The sequence below is a fragment of the Monomorium pharaonis genome, chromosome 8, assembly GCF_013373865.1.
Source record: "Monomorium pharaonis isolate MP-MQ-018 chromosome 8, ASM1337386v2, whole genome shotgun sequence".
In the NCBI taxonomy this organism is placed as follows: domain Eukaryota; kingdom Metazoa; phylum Arthropoda; class Insecta; order Hymenoptera; family Formicidae; genus Monomorium; species Monomorium pharaonis.
This window is the reverse complement of record NC_050474.1, coordinates 5,862,428-5,876,348: the sequence shown is the minus strand read 5'-3', so window position 1 is coordinate 5,876,348 and position 13,921 is coordinate 5,862,428. Positions and strand designations below refer to the sequence as shown.

The 13,921-nt window shown below is 35.1% G+C and overlaps 4 protein-coding genes across 4 annotated transcripts; 2 read left to right on the top strand and 2 right to left on the bottom strand.

The window, feature by feature from the left end:
* Positions 1 to 1,283: 1,283 nt before the first annotated feature.
* LOC105832879 (crossover junction endonuclease MUS81) lies at positions 1,284 to 3,644 on the bottom strand. Its single transcript, XM_012674184.3, has 5 exons — positions 2,660 to 3,644; positions 2,363 to 2,576; positions 2,064 to 2,276; positions 1,664 to 1,777; positions 1,284 to 1,590 (listed from the first exon to the last, which is right to left on the bottom strand). Exons 1-5 carry the CDS (start codon positions 3,187 to 3,189, stop codon positions 1,345 to 1,347), a joined length of 1,317 nt encoding a protein of 438 aa, XP_012529638.2. The 5' UTR covers positions 3,190 to 3,644; the 3' UTR covers positions 1,284 to 1,344.
* Positions 3,645 to 3,658: 14 nt separating this feature from the next.
* LOC105832880 (exosome complex component RRP41-like) lies at positions 3,659 to 5,380 on the top strand. Its single transcript, XM_012674185.3, has 3 exons — positions 3,659 to 3,832; positions 4,525 to 4,818; positions 4,908 to 5,380. The coding sequence occupies exons 1-3, from the start codon at positions 3,659 to 3,661 to the stop codon at positions 5,259 to 5,261; spliced, it is 822 nt and encodes a 273-aa protein (XP_012529639.2). The 3' UTR covers positions 5,262 to 5,380.
* LOC105832878 (trifunctional enzyme subunit beta, mitochondrial) lies at positions 5,312 to 8,628 on the bottom strand. The gene is made up of 8 exons (XM_028190268.2): positions 8,481 to 8,628; positions 8,238 to 8,409; positions 7,749 to 7,917; positions 7,220 to 7,595; positions 6,496 to 6,670; positions 6,123 to 6,403; positions 5,736 to 6,041; positions 5,312 to 5,536 (listed from the first exon to the last, which is right to left on the bottom strand). The coding sequence occupies exons 2-8, from the start codon at positions 8,290 to 8,292 to the stop codon at positions 5,492 to 5,494; spliced, it is 1,407 nt and encodes a 468-aa protein (XP_028046069.2). The 5' UTR covers positions 8,293 to 8,409; positions 8,481 to 8,628; the 3' UTR covers positions 5,312 to 5,491.
* Positions 8,629 to 8,970: 342 nt separating this feature from the next.
* Positions 8,971 to 13,844, top strand: LOC105832877 (programmed cell death 6-interacting protein). The gene is made up of 15 exons (XM_012674182.3): positions 8,971 to 9,236; positions 10,036 to 10,151; positions 10,381 to 10,508; positions 10,585 to 10,863; positions 10,931 to 11,032; positions 11,107 to 11,329; positions 11,407 to 11,530; positions 11,611 to 11,788; positions 11,857 to 12,018; positions 12,094 to 12,237; positions 12,330 to 12,545; positions 12,625 to 12,774; positions 12,851 to 12,995; positions 13,076 to 13,261; positions 13,344 to 13,844. The coding sequence occupies exons 1-15, from the start codon at positions 9,037 to 9,039 to the stop codon at positions 13,445 to 13,447; spliced, it is 2,457 nt and encodes an 818-aa protein (XP_012529636.1). The 5' UTR covers positions 8,971 to 9,036; the 3' UTR covers positions 13,448 to 13,844.
* The last annotated feature ends 77 nt before the right edge of the window (positions 13,845 to 13,921 follow it).

Below are 13,921 nucleotides of genomic sequence, written 5' to 3'. Positions count from 1 at the left end.
ATTTAAAAATTCCTTACACATATATAATATATAATTATATACATACATACACACACACACACATATATATATGTGTGTGTGTGTGTGTGTGTACGTATGTATTCGTGTAATTAAACGAAACATTCGCATACTTATATAACTTGTTATTTAAAATTAATTTATTAAATATGTATACAATATTAAATTAATTTATGCATAACTATTCACGCAGTTTAATCTCACTAGTCCCTCTATCTTTATGTTGTTTTTAATTTAGAAATTCGTTAACTTTGTTCATTTTTATATACATATATTTATATAACGTATATAATATGTATATACGTAAAATATTACAAAATTTTTTATAAATTTCTTATTCTGTGCGGGATAATACATAATAAATATGTATTATATGTAAAAAATAATTAGAATCCAAAATAAAATCGAAGATCACATTAGATTTACTAGCATACCTGAACAGCTGCACCGTAAATCAGAAGAAAAAGTGTCAATACCCGCTTAATTCGAGTGCTTGTTGTTCGGTTATGATAAGGCCATAGTCCGTATACAGATAAGACTAGACGTTGTAATCTGTATTGTTGATCTATAGAAAACTCCATCTATTCCGGAAACTCGACGATGACTAAGAAAATACCTCATGAAAAAACGCAAAACACCCCGCTATTACGCGAGAAAATTATATTACTTTCCTCAGCGGGAGAAAAGTGTCACAAAAGTTACCCTTTTGTGCCAAACGCGTATTCATACTTTTCACACGCAATTATATTAAATTGCGAATAGATTCGCTTATTCGAAGCGTTATATATGGAAAAGCAAACCAACATATAAAATTTATAAAATGGGGTTCTTTCCCTTCTTTAAAAATAAAAACATTATAGTAAATTTATTTTACTCGAACGATAAGATTATAATAAATTTTCGCTTCGAGTTATAATTTCCAATAATTTTTCACAAGACTTTTTCATTCGAATGTCTTTTCCTCTCTATTTCACGAGCAATATTACGACGCTAAGAGAGATCATTTTTGAAGGAAAATAACATGGGATGAGTCACGATGTGTAGAGTTACTTTATCTATTTGAAAAAAAAGTAAGTGAATATCTAAAAATATTTTACATAAGCTATTGTGTGTGTATTTTCTTATAATAATTCTTGGATAGTTTTATTTTTAAAGTCATGATTTTCCACAGCATTATTTAAAAATTTATATTTTATATATATATATATATATATATATATATATACACATATGTATGTATGTAAAATAAAATTGGAATACTATCACAAAGTAAAATAAACCATGTATTTGTGAAGAGTATATAAATTATATAAAAAGTTTTATTAATCAACTCAATTCATTCATTGTATATAGCTGATAAACGGCCTTACTGATGGTAGGTCCGAGCCGTCGTTTCTTATCACCGGCCTGAATATCTGCCAATAGTTGCTCGCCATTCTTATCAGAATTTTCTAAAGCCATGATCAAGATTTGTGGCGTGGCGTAACGTTCTACAATCGCCGTGGCTTTATCAATAGACATACCTTTCAATTGTAACAACTGACGAATAAACATCTCACTTACTTTAAACGTCTGAAAGGAAATATCGATAAATTAAAGAATTTTTTCATCTGCAAAAATACATAGAAAATTCCTATTACTGAACCTTTTGTTTAGAGGATGCTTTATTGAATTCTTTGAACTCCATAAGGTGCACTGTATCATCTACATTATCTGCCTGAGTAAGATGTTCTTTCTTGCATCCAATAAGACTCTTATCCTAAATTTAAATTGTCATTTATTATAAAAGTTAGAAGAATATTTTTTAGTGTTTAGATAATAAAAAATTATATTAACCTATTTTGAAGAATTTAAAAAAACATAGCTGCACATATTTTTCTATGTTTTTACACATCTATTTGTACAATTTTCACAAGTGGACGTGTACAAAAATTTGTGCAGCAGTCTTTAAAAAATTTTTTTCTAAAAATAAGCCGTTTTTCACACCAAATGGACTACAATACCTTAATAATCATATGTATACAACTATAGTATTTTTTACAAACCTTGTAAATTTTAATGAGAATCTTTGTTATATATGACAAATGAGACATCGAATCTTTATGATTTTTTGTATATTTTACAGTAAAACCGTCTTGTACCAGACAATTTACAGAGGCTTGAAACAATGATGGGAGTGGTATAGAAAATCTGGAATTTTTATCGATATTCTCTACTATGTACATTAAATTCTCAATACCGCAGTGCTTCAATCGAAACTGAAATATGAAAGCAAAGAATATATAAACAAAAATATGAAGAATCACATAGATGTAACAAAAGATAATTATGGTTCAATAATTACCTTTTGTTCGTGAAATCTTCCATCCACGATGCTTGCACTTAAGTCATCCATTCGCTTTCTCTCTATTATGTAAGGCATAACCAATTCGTCCTTAGTTTCTCGAGACCTAGCTATCCACGTGAAATCGCCGATTTTTAGACGACGTACTTCGAACGGTACCCCGAGCTGCGTCAACTCCGCGAGCGTGGCGTCATGCTGAAGTTTCGTTTTCCCACTGGAACAAATCCCACATAACTAAAAAAGCTTTTTATAGTGTTCGAGGGACGTTATAGTCGCGACCGTACCGTAAATACTCACCCACAAGTTTCCTGGGTATCCACCAATAATATGATATCAAATGTGTTAGGTTCAAAAAGAATTTGCCTGTTAGCTTCCTGTAATGCAATCTCGTTTGTATTTACCAATCTCCTAGGCGCGTTCTTCTTAGCATTTTTAGCTTGTTTAGCTACCACCGTTTTCTCCTGTACTTCAACTACTTGGCATGCAAATCTCGCAGGTTTTTCTCTCGACTCTTTGGCTGTACTGTTTTCTTTACTACCAGTTTCCTCGAAGGAAGAGCGAGCATCGACAGTTTTGGTGGATTCCTGTCGCCTGTGCTCCTCCAGCTTTCTGTCCAACATCGAGCACAGCTTCGCGCCAAAATGCTGTAGGATTATACATTCCCTACCGGACTCCAACGGCAGCGGGTATCGTCTGAGCGAATCCAAGGCCTTCGCGAAGTGATCGCGCAGCTCCGAGTTTCGGAGTATCGCCTCGTCTCTCCATTCCTCCAGCCAACTTTCGAACAGGCAATTTGGCCTGTCTAGCACGAGTTTGACTCTCTTCATTTACCAATGCATAAATTAAACGCTTCGTAAGTCTCATATTTGTTCCAACCAACAACGCAACAACGGACTTCTAATCTTAAGGAGCGCAATATCGATTATGTTGTGATTCGAAGTGTAATACATATTTAATATTTAAGCACGTCGTACAATCGTTTTGGATAAATTACTTCAGATAAATTGATCCCTTCAATCGTTGTTGACAATTAAACGAGGTTAGTTTCACCATGCGCGGACGATAATTCGCGCTGTTCACGGTCAGCTTCAGGTCAGTAGAGCAGGGTCTCTAGTCTCCACCAGGTCAACTTTTGGCTTCACTTTTTTTCGATATTTTTTCGATTTGAGGAAAATTCTCGTATAGATGGCGCTGCCGTCAGCCACGTGCGTGTGCGCGTGTAAACAACATCGGGAGTGTTGTCTTTCGGAGGTTAAGTTACGCGAAACTCGTGTCAATCGAATTTAATCAGATATAATGAAGCCGGAGAATCAGGAGGATGACCAGGGTGGACTGCGTGTCGACGGCAGACGAGCGTTGGAACTGAGGCAAATTCGTATGCGGATGGGAGTGTTCGGACAGGCTGACGGAAGCGCGTACATAGAGCACGGCAACACGAAGGTCTTAGCCACGGTATACGGCCCCCGTCAGGTGTGTATTGTCAACTCCGGTGATTACACTTTGAAAAGTATGAATTAGCGATTACATGTATGGGCATCTCGATTGACAGAAATTATAAGTGATTAAAAAGTTGTAAACGTAACTTTTGAAGTTTTAGGAAATATTATAAAAATATATCATAAAAATCTCATAGAAGATATTGTAATAAAATTGCTTTTAAAACGATAAAATAAAAAGTAAGAATTTTCCTTATTAAATGAATCGTGTCATCAATATCTGTGCTAAAAGATAGTTACCTTAGTAAGAGAGACTAATGGTATGTCTTGACAAGTTTGATTCCCACTGCTTATTTCTCTGCTCCAAAATACAAGTATATTCCTCCAGTCTTTTTTATAGACTTTTATATTTTTCGAGAATATCTTTACTTTAATATTTGTTCAAATAACAAATTAGTATAATTAACAGGCTACAAAGAGTCAGCGCAATAGTCATTCTACAATTTAATACAAACTTCACCAATGTTTTTCAATGTATAATGCTACAAATGCAGAAAAATATTAGTTAAAGTTTGTATTAATTTGTATACTCCTTGTAACTCATTAATTTAACATTATAACAATTCATTATTTGAATAATGTAGGAGTCCTTCTCAATTAATTTTTTAAATATTGGTTTTGAGTTACACTGTATAATATCTATATGTATTTTGTTATATTATTTAGCCAAGAAGCAGCGCATCGAAAAGTGGTACAAAGGCTATCATAAATTGTCAATACAGCATGGCCGTGTTTAGCTTTACCTCTGGCGAACGGAAGCGAAGACCCAGGGGAGATTGGAAGTCTCAGGAGAGATCAGCGCAGTTGCGTCATGCCATGGAGGCCATAATACACCTCGAGTTGTATCCGCGCTCTCAAATCGACGTCTTCGTGGAGATTCTACAGGTCGACGGCAGCGATTATTGCGCATCTGTGAATGCTGCAACGCTCGCGTTGATCGATGCTGGGATTCCAATCAAGGTATGGCATCTAAGAAAATAATTTAATTCGTTTAACGCAAAATGCAAGGGCTTGTAATTATTATATACAAAATAAATTTCTGACTACAGAACTATGCAATCGGCTGTACCGTGACTCTCATCAATAAGCCATCAACGGAAGACGAAGATAAAATATTAGCGATGGGAGTATTGGACGCGAATTACGTGGAGGAGTGCTCACCAGGAGTTACTTTGTCCGTTGTCGCATTACCGGAAACGAATGATTTGATTGATGTGGATGAGAATGGTTTGATAGTGGTGGCACATGGAGCAGGACAGAGATTACATTTGTCACGTTTAGAAGCACTCAAGCGACGCGCGTTACAAGGCTGTCAAGACATAAAAAATATATTGGACCGTGGCGTGAGGCATCATCTAACTGCGAATCTGCTGCCTTCCTTTATGCACAATTCGCTCGACTAATAAAAAAGGAAGGAAGAGAAGGATAATTATATTTCATAATACAGTCTGTAAAAGATTTTATGTCTATAATTTAATAATTACTGTACATAATCTAATAGAAAATTGCTCCTTAAAAAAAATTTACATTTTTTTCATGCTTCTCTTCAGTAGAAAAATATTACTTCGCTATTCTTCTGTTAGTTAACAATCCGTTTTTATCTGGAGGCAAGTGTATTCCTCGAAAAACAGAATTAAACTGTAGCACCAGGATATCTTTCCATGATCATACCAACTCCCTATAAAAAAATCAAAGTTACAAATCCAAAAGGAAAATTTATATTCAATAAAGATTATAATTAGTATATATATATAACATTTATATAGTATCTAAAAATTTAAAGCATATAAAATTTAATATTTAAAAATTAAATATTATAAAAAGCTCTTATATTTTTAATAATATTATATATAGTAATATAAATCTTTATAATTTACTTGTCCGCCAGCAGCACAAGCCGCAATAAGTCCAAACTGTTGATCTTCTTTAATAAGTCGATTAGCGGTGTGCGTCGCCAATCGTACTCCAGTGGCGGCAAACGGATGACCGATCGACAAAGATCCTCCCCACGCGTTCCATTTGTTCAAATCTGGTATTCCAACTTTTGAACTCCTCTTCAAATACTTTTGCGCGAATAAATCGGAATCCATCGCCTTCAAATTAGCGCAGATTTGTCCGGCAAATGCTTCGTGTATCTCCCACACTCCTATATCTTTCAAAGTTAATTTTGCCTTGTCCAGAATCTGCAAGCAATTATTTATATAAATTTTATTCTATGCATTTCAGCTAATGAATAACATAATAATCATAGGATGAAGTTATACCTTCGGAATCGCGTATGACGGCCCTAGAAGCAATTGATCAACCGGATCTTGCGACACATAAGTGAAGTTTCGCAGGTACGCCTTAGGTTTTAAGCCAAGTTGGAGAGCTCTCTCCTCGCTCATTATTAATGCCGCTGATGCACCGTCGGTCAAAAACGAGGCATTGGCGGCAGTGACCGTTCCGTAAGGTTTAACAAAAGCAGGTTTCAATTTTGCCAATTGTTCTTCCGTGGACACACGAATACCATTGTCTTTATCAACAACTTTGTCAACGTTTGGTACTGCAATGCAGAAAAATAAAGCGGGACGTTTAATACATAAACGTATAAACATACAAATATGGAGAATATCGAGAAAAAAATATATAATGTACCTTTATACGGCATTACATCCGACAGCAGTCCCTGTTGCTGCGCTCTTGCAGCTAAAGTATGAGAGCGCAATGCGTAATCGTCTTGTTCCTTACGCGACACACCAAACGCCGCTGCTAAACGATCCCCACTGTGTCCCATAGTTTCACCAGTTGAAAACTCTGCCACAGCTGGTAACTGTATAAATATAAATTTTGACAAGACATTTAAAAAATTGAGAGGAAAAGATTCTATTATTTATATAATGAACATAATATTTTTATGTATAAAATATATACATTTTTTTCATAGAAGTAATGAGTATTACAAGTAATGTCATTACTATTATTATTTTTTTCATAATAATGATTTAATGATTTTGCAATTTTTGTATAATGGTAAAATTTGAATTATTTATAACAGTAAAAGTAATAACACATTACTTTTATTCGTTACATAATAAGTTAATTAATAAATTACTTTTTTCAACAAGTATTATGTAACGAATAAAAGTAATGTGTTATTACTGTATATGTACAGTATCATGTAATTAATACAAGTTACTTATCAAAACTATTCTTCTGTATTGTCATTATAAAAAATTAGAACTTCCTTATCAAATTATTATTAATAAATAAAAGTAATGCCGCATTCTTATATCATAACTTGTTACTTTACATCTCTGATTAGTCTATCTAAAAAAATATATATATATATATGTATAGAAAAGAAATTATATCAACTTACATCTGGCATGAAATGACCTGGTCTGATAGTGGCCAAGAGAGCCAATTTGTTTTGCAGGGTTTTTGCTTTGTTAGCTTGCAGCATCAGAGACCTCATGGAACGGCTATGTCGAATTGGAATATCCGACATAAATTCTACTCCTCCTGCCACAACGGCGTCGTAAACGCCGCACGCGATTAAACCCATACCAGTGGTAATAGCTTGATTACTGCTAATGCAAGCCATTGTTACTGTATGTGCGGGAGTGTGTTCGCTGTATCCCGCGGCTAATGCGGCCTCTCTCCCGATATTGGAGGTTCGTACCTCTTGCATCACTGTGCCATAAACAATATAATCAACTATCTCCTTGGGGAATCCAATCTTCTTTTGCAAACTCCTACAAAGTAATGAAAAATAATTTACAATTAACATTTACAACCAAAAACAGAATATAGAATAGAATATAGAAAAAAATCAGAAAATTTGTAAGTAATATTTAGAATTGTTTGTGATTGTATATTATTGACATATTGAAGTGATATTGACTTACACCAGTGAATGTCTTGCAAGGTCATATGCCAAAAGATTCTTATATTGAGTGCCAGACTGTAAAAATGGAGTCCGTACACCATCAATGAATACAATATTTTTAGAAGCATTATTGCTTTTTGTGGAATAAGCCTTGTTTATGGAAATTCCAGAATAACGGATGAGAGTTTCTGTCAAAATAACAAAACAAATTTATACTGATATATATTTAATTATTTAAAATACATTTAAATGGAGCAAATAGCACAAAACTATATGTCATTTAAAATTTGCCAGAACTATACTGTCTACTTATTATTTCGCTTTAGAAGGGCCCAATATATAAGTGACATATTTATATCCAATTACGTATTGCACAAGAGAAAATTAAACCGAATATATACCATTTCCAATATCCACTCTTATGGACTTTGCACCAGTAAATCTACGTTCTATTTAGACATAACACATCTAATTGACTGGAATTATAAAGGCAAATTACTTTCCTTACCATAATTTGCTATTCCTGGTTTCGCGATAAAGCAATTTTTCAGAAGAGGCAACATATTGTGTGAGATACGAAATTGAAACTTGCTTTTTTCCTCCAAGTACGTTTAATGTGTTATTGAGAACTTTCCGGTGGAGAAACAGCGACCAGCGACCACGAAGCGCTGGACTTTGACCTGTAACATATGTTGTAAAACGTCTGTCATGTAGCAGCACTTCTGCACTTTGTCTCTTCTCTTTCTCTTGCCTTATAGATTTCCGGCTCCAAATCTCTCTTCTATAATTCAGTTACATAAAAATTTCATTAAAAAAGAGGGGGTAGTTGGTATCAAAAAATCCTTTAGGTACTTATTTATTAATCAAATTTCTATGGGTTAGTACTGAGTAAGATAATATAAACGTGAATGTATTATAGAACTCATATAAGCTTCATCCGCTTATCGACACTGTGAATAAAGAAGTTTTTTGGTGTATGTCCGTGCTACATATGAGCAAACGAGTTGATATATGATATTCTCGTCTAACAAAAAATTAATAATTCTGTTACTAACATTTCGTGTGCATAACGCAAAATTATGCACATATGCATTTTTTTTTTTTTTTTTGTCCAAACGTAAATACAGCACGGACACACACCAAAGAATAGCTCTTTTATTGACAGTAGATGAGACATCCACATTTGGCGCTGCTGCTAATATCAAATATCGGTTCCACGAAAAGGCCTCGATGGCCACTCTCAGTAACATGTTTGGTTAGCTGCTGAAAGCTGAGGCTCCGGAACGACGTTTGGCCATACGTCAAACATGGCGGAGCTGATCGCGATTCCGTTGAAGAAGCCGTCCGACGCCGACGTGGTGAAACCGCTCACCAATGTCATCCGGTCGACGTACAGCGGCACGGGTAAGGATTATGCGGACGCCATCGCGGAATTCAGCAAGCTGCGGAACAACGCTCTGTGGCGTGCCTTCGAGAAGTATGAGAGCTCCTTGCAGGTTATCTACAAGTACGTATACATGAGTCATCCCTCTCAATTATTGTTTCGTTTATTATGTGTGACGGCCTAATCACGTCGAATCACGTCACCATCTGTCAAACGGAATGTCCGGCGTAATTTTGATCTTATTGTTCCTCCGCGGCTTCGAGTCGCCTACGTCACCGAATTCGGAACCGGTGACGTACGACATTTGATCGCGGCTCGATTTATCTACACAGATAACGATCGAATATCGAAATGTTACGCGGTTCTTTTCCTCGTCCCTTTTTCGAAATCTGAAGGGTGATATTCGTAATCATTGGATCTTAAATTTAAAATTGTCATCAGATCGGATGTCTCAATTACGCGTTATTTCAAATTATTGAAATGACCATACAGAATCTTGAATTCATACTTAAGATAATCTTAAGTGTAAGATGAGACTATGATTACCACTCTAATTCTCTAAAAATAAGGTTGAGAAATCTAAAGGTCTTTGTAGATTAAGATTTAAAGGTACAGACAAATAAATGTTGTCATGTGTTTTATCGCAAATGAGTCTAACAGAAATCAAAATCTTAATATGGAGTAGATTTGAAATTAAAAAAGAGTTAGATCTTATGGAAGTACATTGAAAAAAGAAACTTGATTTTTTTATTAATTAAAAAAGGTTTAATAATTATCCAGATAGTTTTAATTAATAATTATTTATATACTATGATAATTGGTCAAGGTAAATAAATTGAATAAAGTTTTTGTATGAAATTATTTATATTTTATATCAAAAGTTTTTTTCAAAGCACTCCCAGCTGTATGTCTTTACTTATAGCTATTATGATCAATTATGTGCTCTGGAAGGAAAAATCCCTACTCACGAATTGCAAATACCATTCAAATGGAAAGATGCCTTCGATCGTACGATTTTTGGGGGAAAACTTAGCTTAAGTGAGTAAAGATGCAAATTGTTGTCTTATGTCTGCTTGTAAGTTGATAAAATTTGAACTGAAAATTATTTGAAGCATTTACTAGACATATGTCAAGATATTACAAGTAATCTCTAAACTGAGAGTGTGAATTAGAATTGTAGATAAGATAAGGTGATATAGGTTTCACTTAAATCTGTGTACATCAATAACAATGCGATACAAATACGTTTTAATACTGTTTCATACAGCAATAAGTACATTAGCATATGAAAAAGTATGCGTGCTCTTTAATATTGCCGCCTTGCAAAGTTCCGTGGCAGCTACCCAATCCTTGGACACTGACGAAGGATTAAAGCTGTCGGCTAAATTATTTCAGGTTTGTCTTTTTGCCCTGTGTATATTATTAATAATTTTTAATTAATGTGTTTAACCGGTTGGTCTACTTCCTATAGCAATCGGCTGGAATATTTAATTATCTGAAGGGAAACGTTATGATGGCGATTCAACAAGAACCAACACCTGATATTAGCCCGGAAACGCTTGGAGCGTTAAGCGCTTTAATGCTTGCGCAGGCACAAGAGATATTTGTCCATAAAGCGATTCACGATTCCATGAAGGATGGTATTGTTGCTAGACTGGCGGCGCAAGCGGAAGAACTATACGCGGACGCATTGAAATTATTTCAGAAGGAAATCTTTCGTGCGTTTTGGGATAAGGAATGGGTGCCATTGGTTAGTACAGTGGAATAATTTACAGAATTGCGCCTCTATATGCTATTATAAGTAAATATTATCGCAGATTGCGGGTAAACAAGCCGGTTATCGTGCCATGGCTGAATTTTATCAATCACTTGTGTGTAAGAATAATAAATTGATCGGAGAAGAAATCGCTAGACTAGAGGTAATTATAGTATCGCTGAATTATTTATTTTAATTGTGTTTTTAATATCAATGAAAACGTTGATATATTTCCAGCATGCCGTAGAGTTGTTCAAAGCTGCTCAACAAAGATCGAATAAACCAAATCTGTTCCAAGATTATGCCAACAGGGCACAGAGAAATCTGACGGAGGTGAAGAAGGATAATGATTTTATATATCATGAAAGGATTCCAGATATTAAGCATGTAGAAGCTATAGGAAAAGCTAGCGTTGCTAAATTACTTCCGCTACCTGAAACATTCAGTGCCGATTTCAAAGGTTCGCAATATTGATTTCGCATGAAGGAAGGGCGTCTCTTTTTTTATAACATTGACTACATTGATACGTGCTTATAGATTTGTTCGCCGAGCTGTTGCCTCTCAATGTACGTCACGCATTGTCGGCCTACGAAAATCGTCGTAATGAGCTAGTCAATTACGAAATTTCAAATCTTCGTGAAATGACGCAACTCTTAAATAGGTATACATATTTGATGTATAATATAATGTAATTTTTATCATCAATTCCTCGTTAATTATTCGTATCATGTATGCATACAGTGTTCTGGCAAGCTTGAACTTGCCGGCGGCTATAGAAGATACGAGTGGAACGGAAATACCACAATCGTTATTGGATAAAGCACTTCGTGTACGAGAATCGGGTGGAATAAAAGCTTTGGAAGTATCTATGAGAGAACTGCCGGATTTATTGCAGCGTAATAAAGAACTTTTAGACGAGGTAAACATATTACTACACAATTTTTTTACTCCTTAAAAAGATTGTGTTATCTTTTACGTACTTTACAGTCTGAAAGAATGTTGCAAGAAGAACGCGAGTCTGACAACCAATTAAGAGAGCAATTTAAAGATCGTTGGAAGCGAACACCCAGTGCCCGATTGACAGAACAATTTACTACTAATTTACAAAAATATCGTGAAATTATAAATAATGCAGTTTCCGCTGATAAGGTAAAAATTCAAAGCAAAAAATAAAATTGAATCTTCTGAATCTTACAAGTATTTTATAGTATTGCTCATACGTAGGTAGTTCGTGAGAAATACGAAATCCACAAAGAAGGAATCGAAATCCTAAGTTTGGATGAAGACGAACTTGCTAATGCTATTCCGCAAGGATCTGCTCTTCAAGAAAGTAATGTTGTTATTAAGCTCAGGAAGTTAATGGAAGAGGTAGGTAAAAACAATTAGAAGGATAATCGCAATAAACGGATTTATACGCGTCAATTTTTTACATTCTAATATTGTGGAGTATTTTTTATTAGGTAGCCACATTGAAATCCGTACGAGACACTATCGAAAATGAATTTAAATTCGCTGCCAATGACATGAAGACGACGTTTCTATCGGCACTGGCCAAAGATGGCGCGATTGATGAACCAAATATATCTGTCGAGAGTTTGGGGAAGTGTTATGGGCCTTTGCAGAAACAAGTACGGGAAAGTATAGCACAGCAGGAAAAATTAGTTGCTGAAATTCAGGTATATATAATGGACTAATTCAAGACCAGAAGTATATGGACGAGATGGAGACATAGATAAAAATTTGTGATTGTTTCAGAGTTGTCATACAGAATTTACAAATGAGCAAGTTGGTAGCGGTAGTGCGCGAGAAGCGATACTTTGTAAATTGGCTTCTGCTTACGATGCATTCAAAGAGCTAAAGAACAATCTAGTAGAAGGAACTAAATTTTATAATGACTTAACGCAGGTATTTTTATATCACTTACTATTCTCTTTTCCCCTTGATTGTCGACGTCGTCTAAGCAATTTATTCCTCTCGATAGCTACTCGTGGTTTTCCAAAACAAAATATCCGACTTTTGTTTCGCACGAAAGACTGAAAAGGAAGAACTATTGAAAGATTTAACTACGAATTTAAGCCAGACTGGCCCTGCTGCAACACCGAGCATTCCAACTCATCACGGCAGTGGTACAAATAATTAACTGTTATATTAATTGATCTCGTTAATACGTGTCTTAATTCAAATAAATATCGAATTCTCTCTGAAGGTCCTCCTGGCATAAACCCAACACCTGAAGCCGTCACATCGCCGCAGCTGCCTTATCCAACCCAACATCAAGGCGGTATGCCTATACCTTACGGTGCTACGCCAGCAACACCGTATCCTGCCTATGCTCCTCCACCAATGCCGACGACGTACAATCCATACGCTACGATGCCATATCCTACACAAGGTATACATGGAGATCTCGCAATTATATCTATAATACGTATGATATATATTCAAAGGGCATATACGAGATTGTCGATTTTTAGGATACAATCCGTACCAGGGTATGCCTCAAGCTCCATACGGAGGTTTTGCTACATTACCACGTTATGGTACTCAACCACCGCCACATGGTCAAAACCCATGGTAAAATATACAGGCAGGCAGTATTAGCATGTACGCTGCAATTTGAAGTTATAATCGTATATCACACGCATATTTTATATATAAATCTAGAAAAAAACCTGCAATTAACCAACATTGGGGTGATGATGTGTATCCAAGGGAAATTTGCGTTTACTAATTGTTACACGTTTTGTCGAGTCCTTTATCTAGTACAGATTGACCGTTGATACTTGTTAAGCTTTAAAGCGCTGCTTCATCAATTTTGTGTAGAGGGCTTATTATCGATTTATAAATATATTTTGTAAAATAAGTCAAGCGTATAGAAATTATTACCTAAATCATCTAGAGGAAAAGATTTCAATGTGTCAACTTCAAGTACGCTACGGATAAATATGATAAATAAAATGCAAATTGTACAGAGATAATAGCATTGTTACGTAAATATTGAACAAAGCATCAAATTTATATATTTATCAATTTAATCCTCCATTGCTCTCGT

What these genes read in the sequence shown, in the direction of transcription:
- LOC105832878 (XM_028190268.2), bottom strand. Translation starts at nt 8,292, where the DNA reads ATGTTGCCTCTTCTGAAAAATTGCTTTATCGCGAAACCAGGAATAGCA. An exon ending in CTTGCAAGACATTCACTGGT is followed by an intron (nt 7,596 to 7,748) that starts GTAAGTCAATAT and finishes ATTACTTTGTAG; the next exon opens with GAGTTTGCAAAAGAAGATTG. An exon ending in CGTCATACGCGATTCCGAAG is followed by an intron (nt 6,042 to 6,122) that starts GTATAACTTCAT and finishes AATTGCTTGCAG; the next exon opens with ATTCTGGACAAGGCAAAATT.
- LOC105832877 (XM_012674182.3), top strand. Translation starts at nt 9,037, where the DNA reads ATGGCGGAGCTGATCGCGATTCCGTTGAAGAAGCCGTCCGACGCCGAC. An exon ending in AAGAAATCGCTAGACTAGAG is followed by an intron (nt 11,033 to 11,106) that starts GTAATTATAGTA and finishes ATATATTTCCAG; the next exon opens with CATGCCGTAGAGTTGTTCAA. An exon ending in TTTATAATGACTTAACGCAG is followed by an intron (nt 12,775 to 12,850) that starts GTATTTTTATAT and finishes TCCTCTCGATAG; the next exon opens with CTACTCGTGGTTTTCCAAAA.
- LOC105832879 (XM_012674184.3), bottom strand. Translation starts at nt 3,189, where the DNA reads ATGAAGAGAGTCAAACTCGTGCTAGACAGGCCAAATTGCCTGTTCGAA. An exon ending in GATACCCAGGAAACTTGTGG is followed by an intron (nt 2,577 to 2,659) that starts GTGAGTATTTAC and finishes GATTTGTTCCAG; the next exon opens with TGGGAAAACGAAACTTCAGC. An exon ending in TTCTCATTAAAATTTACAAG is followed by an intron (nt 1,778 to 2,063) that starts GTTTGTAAAAAA and finishes ATTTAAATTTAG; the next exon opens with GATAAGAGTCTTATTGGATG.
- LOC105832880 (XM_012674185.3), top strand. Translation starts at nt 3,659, where the DNA reads ATGAAGCCGGAGAATCAGGAGGATGACCAGGGTGGACTGCGTGTCGAC. An exon ending in CGGTATACGGCCCCCGTCAG is followed by an intron (nt 3,833 to 4,524) that starts GTGTGTATTGTC and finishes TATATTATTTAG; the next exon opens with CCAAGAAGCAGCGCATCGAA. An exon ending in ATGCTGGGATTCCAATCAAG is followed by an intron (nt 4,819 to 4,907) that starts GTATGGCATCTA and finishes TTCTGACTACAG; the next exon opens with AACTATGCAATCGGCTGTAC.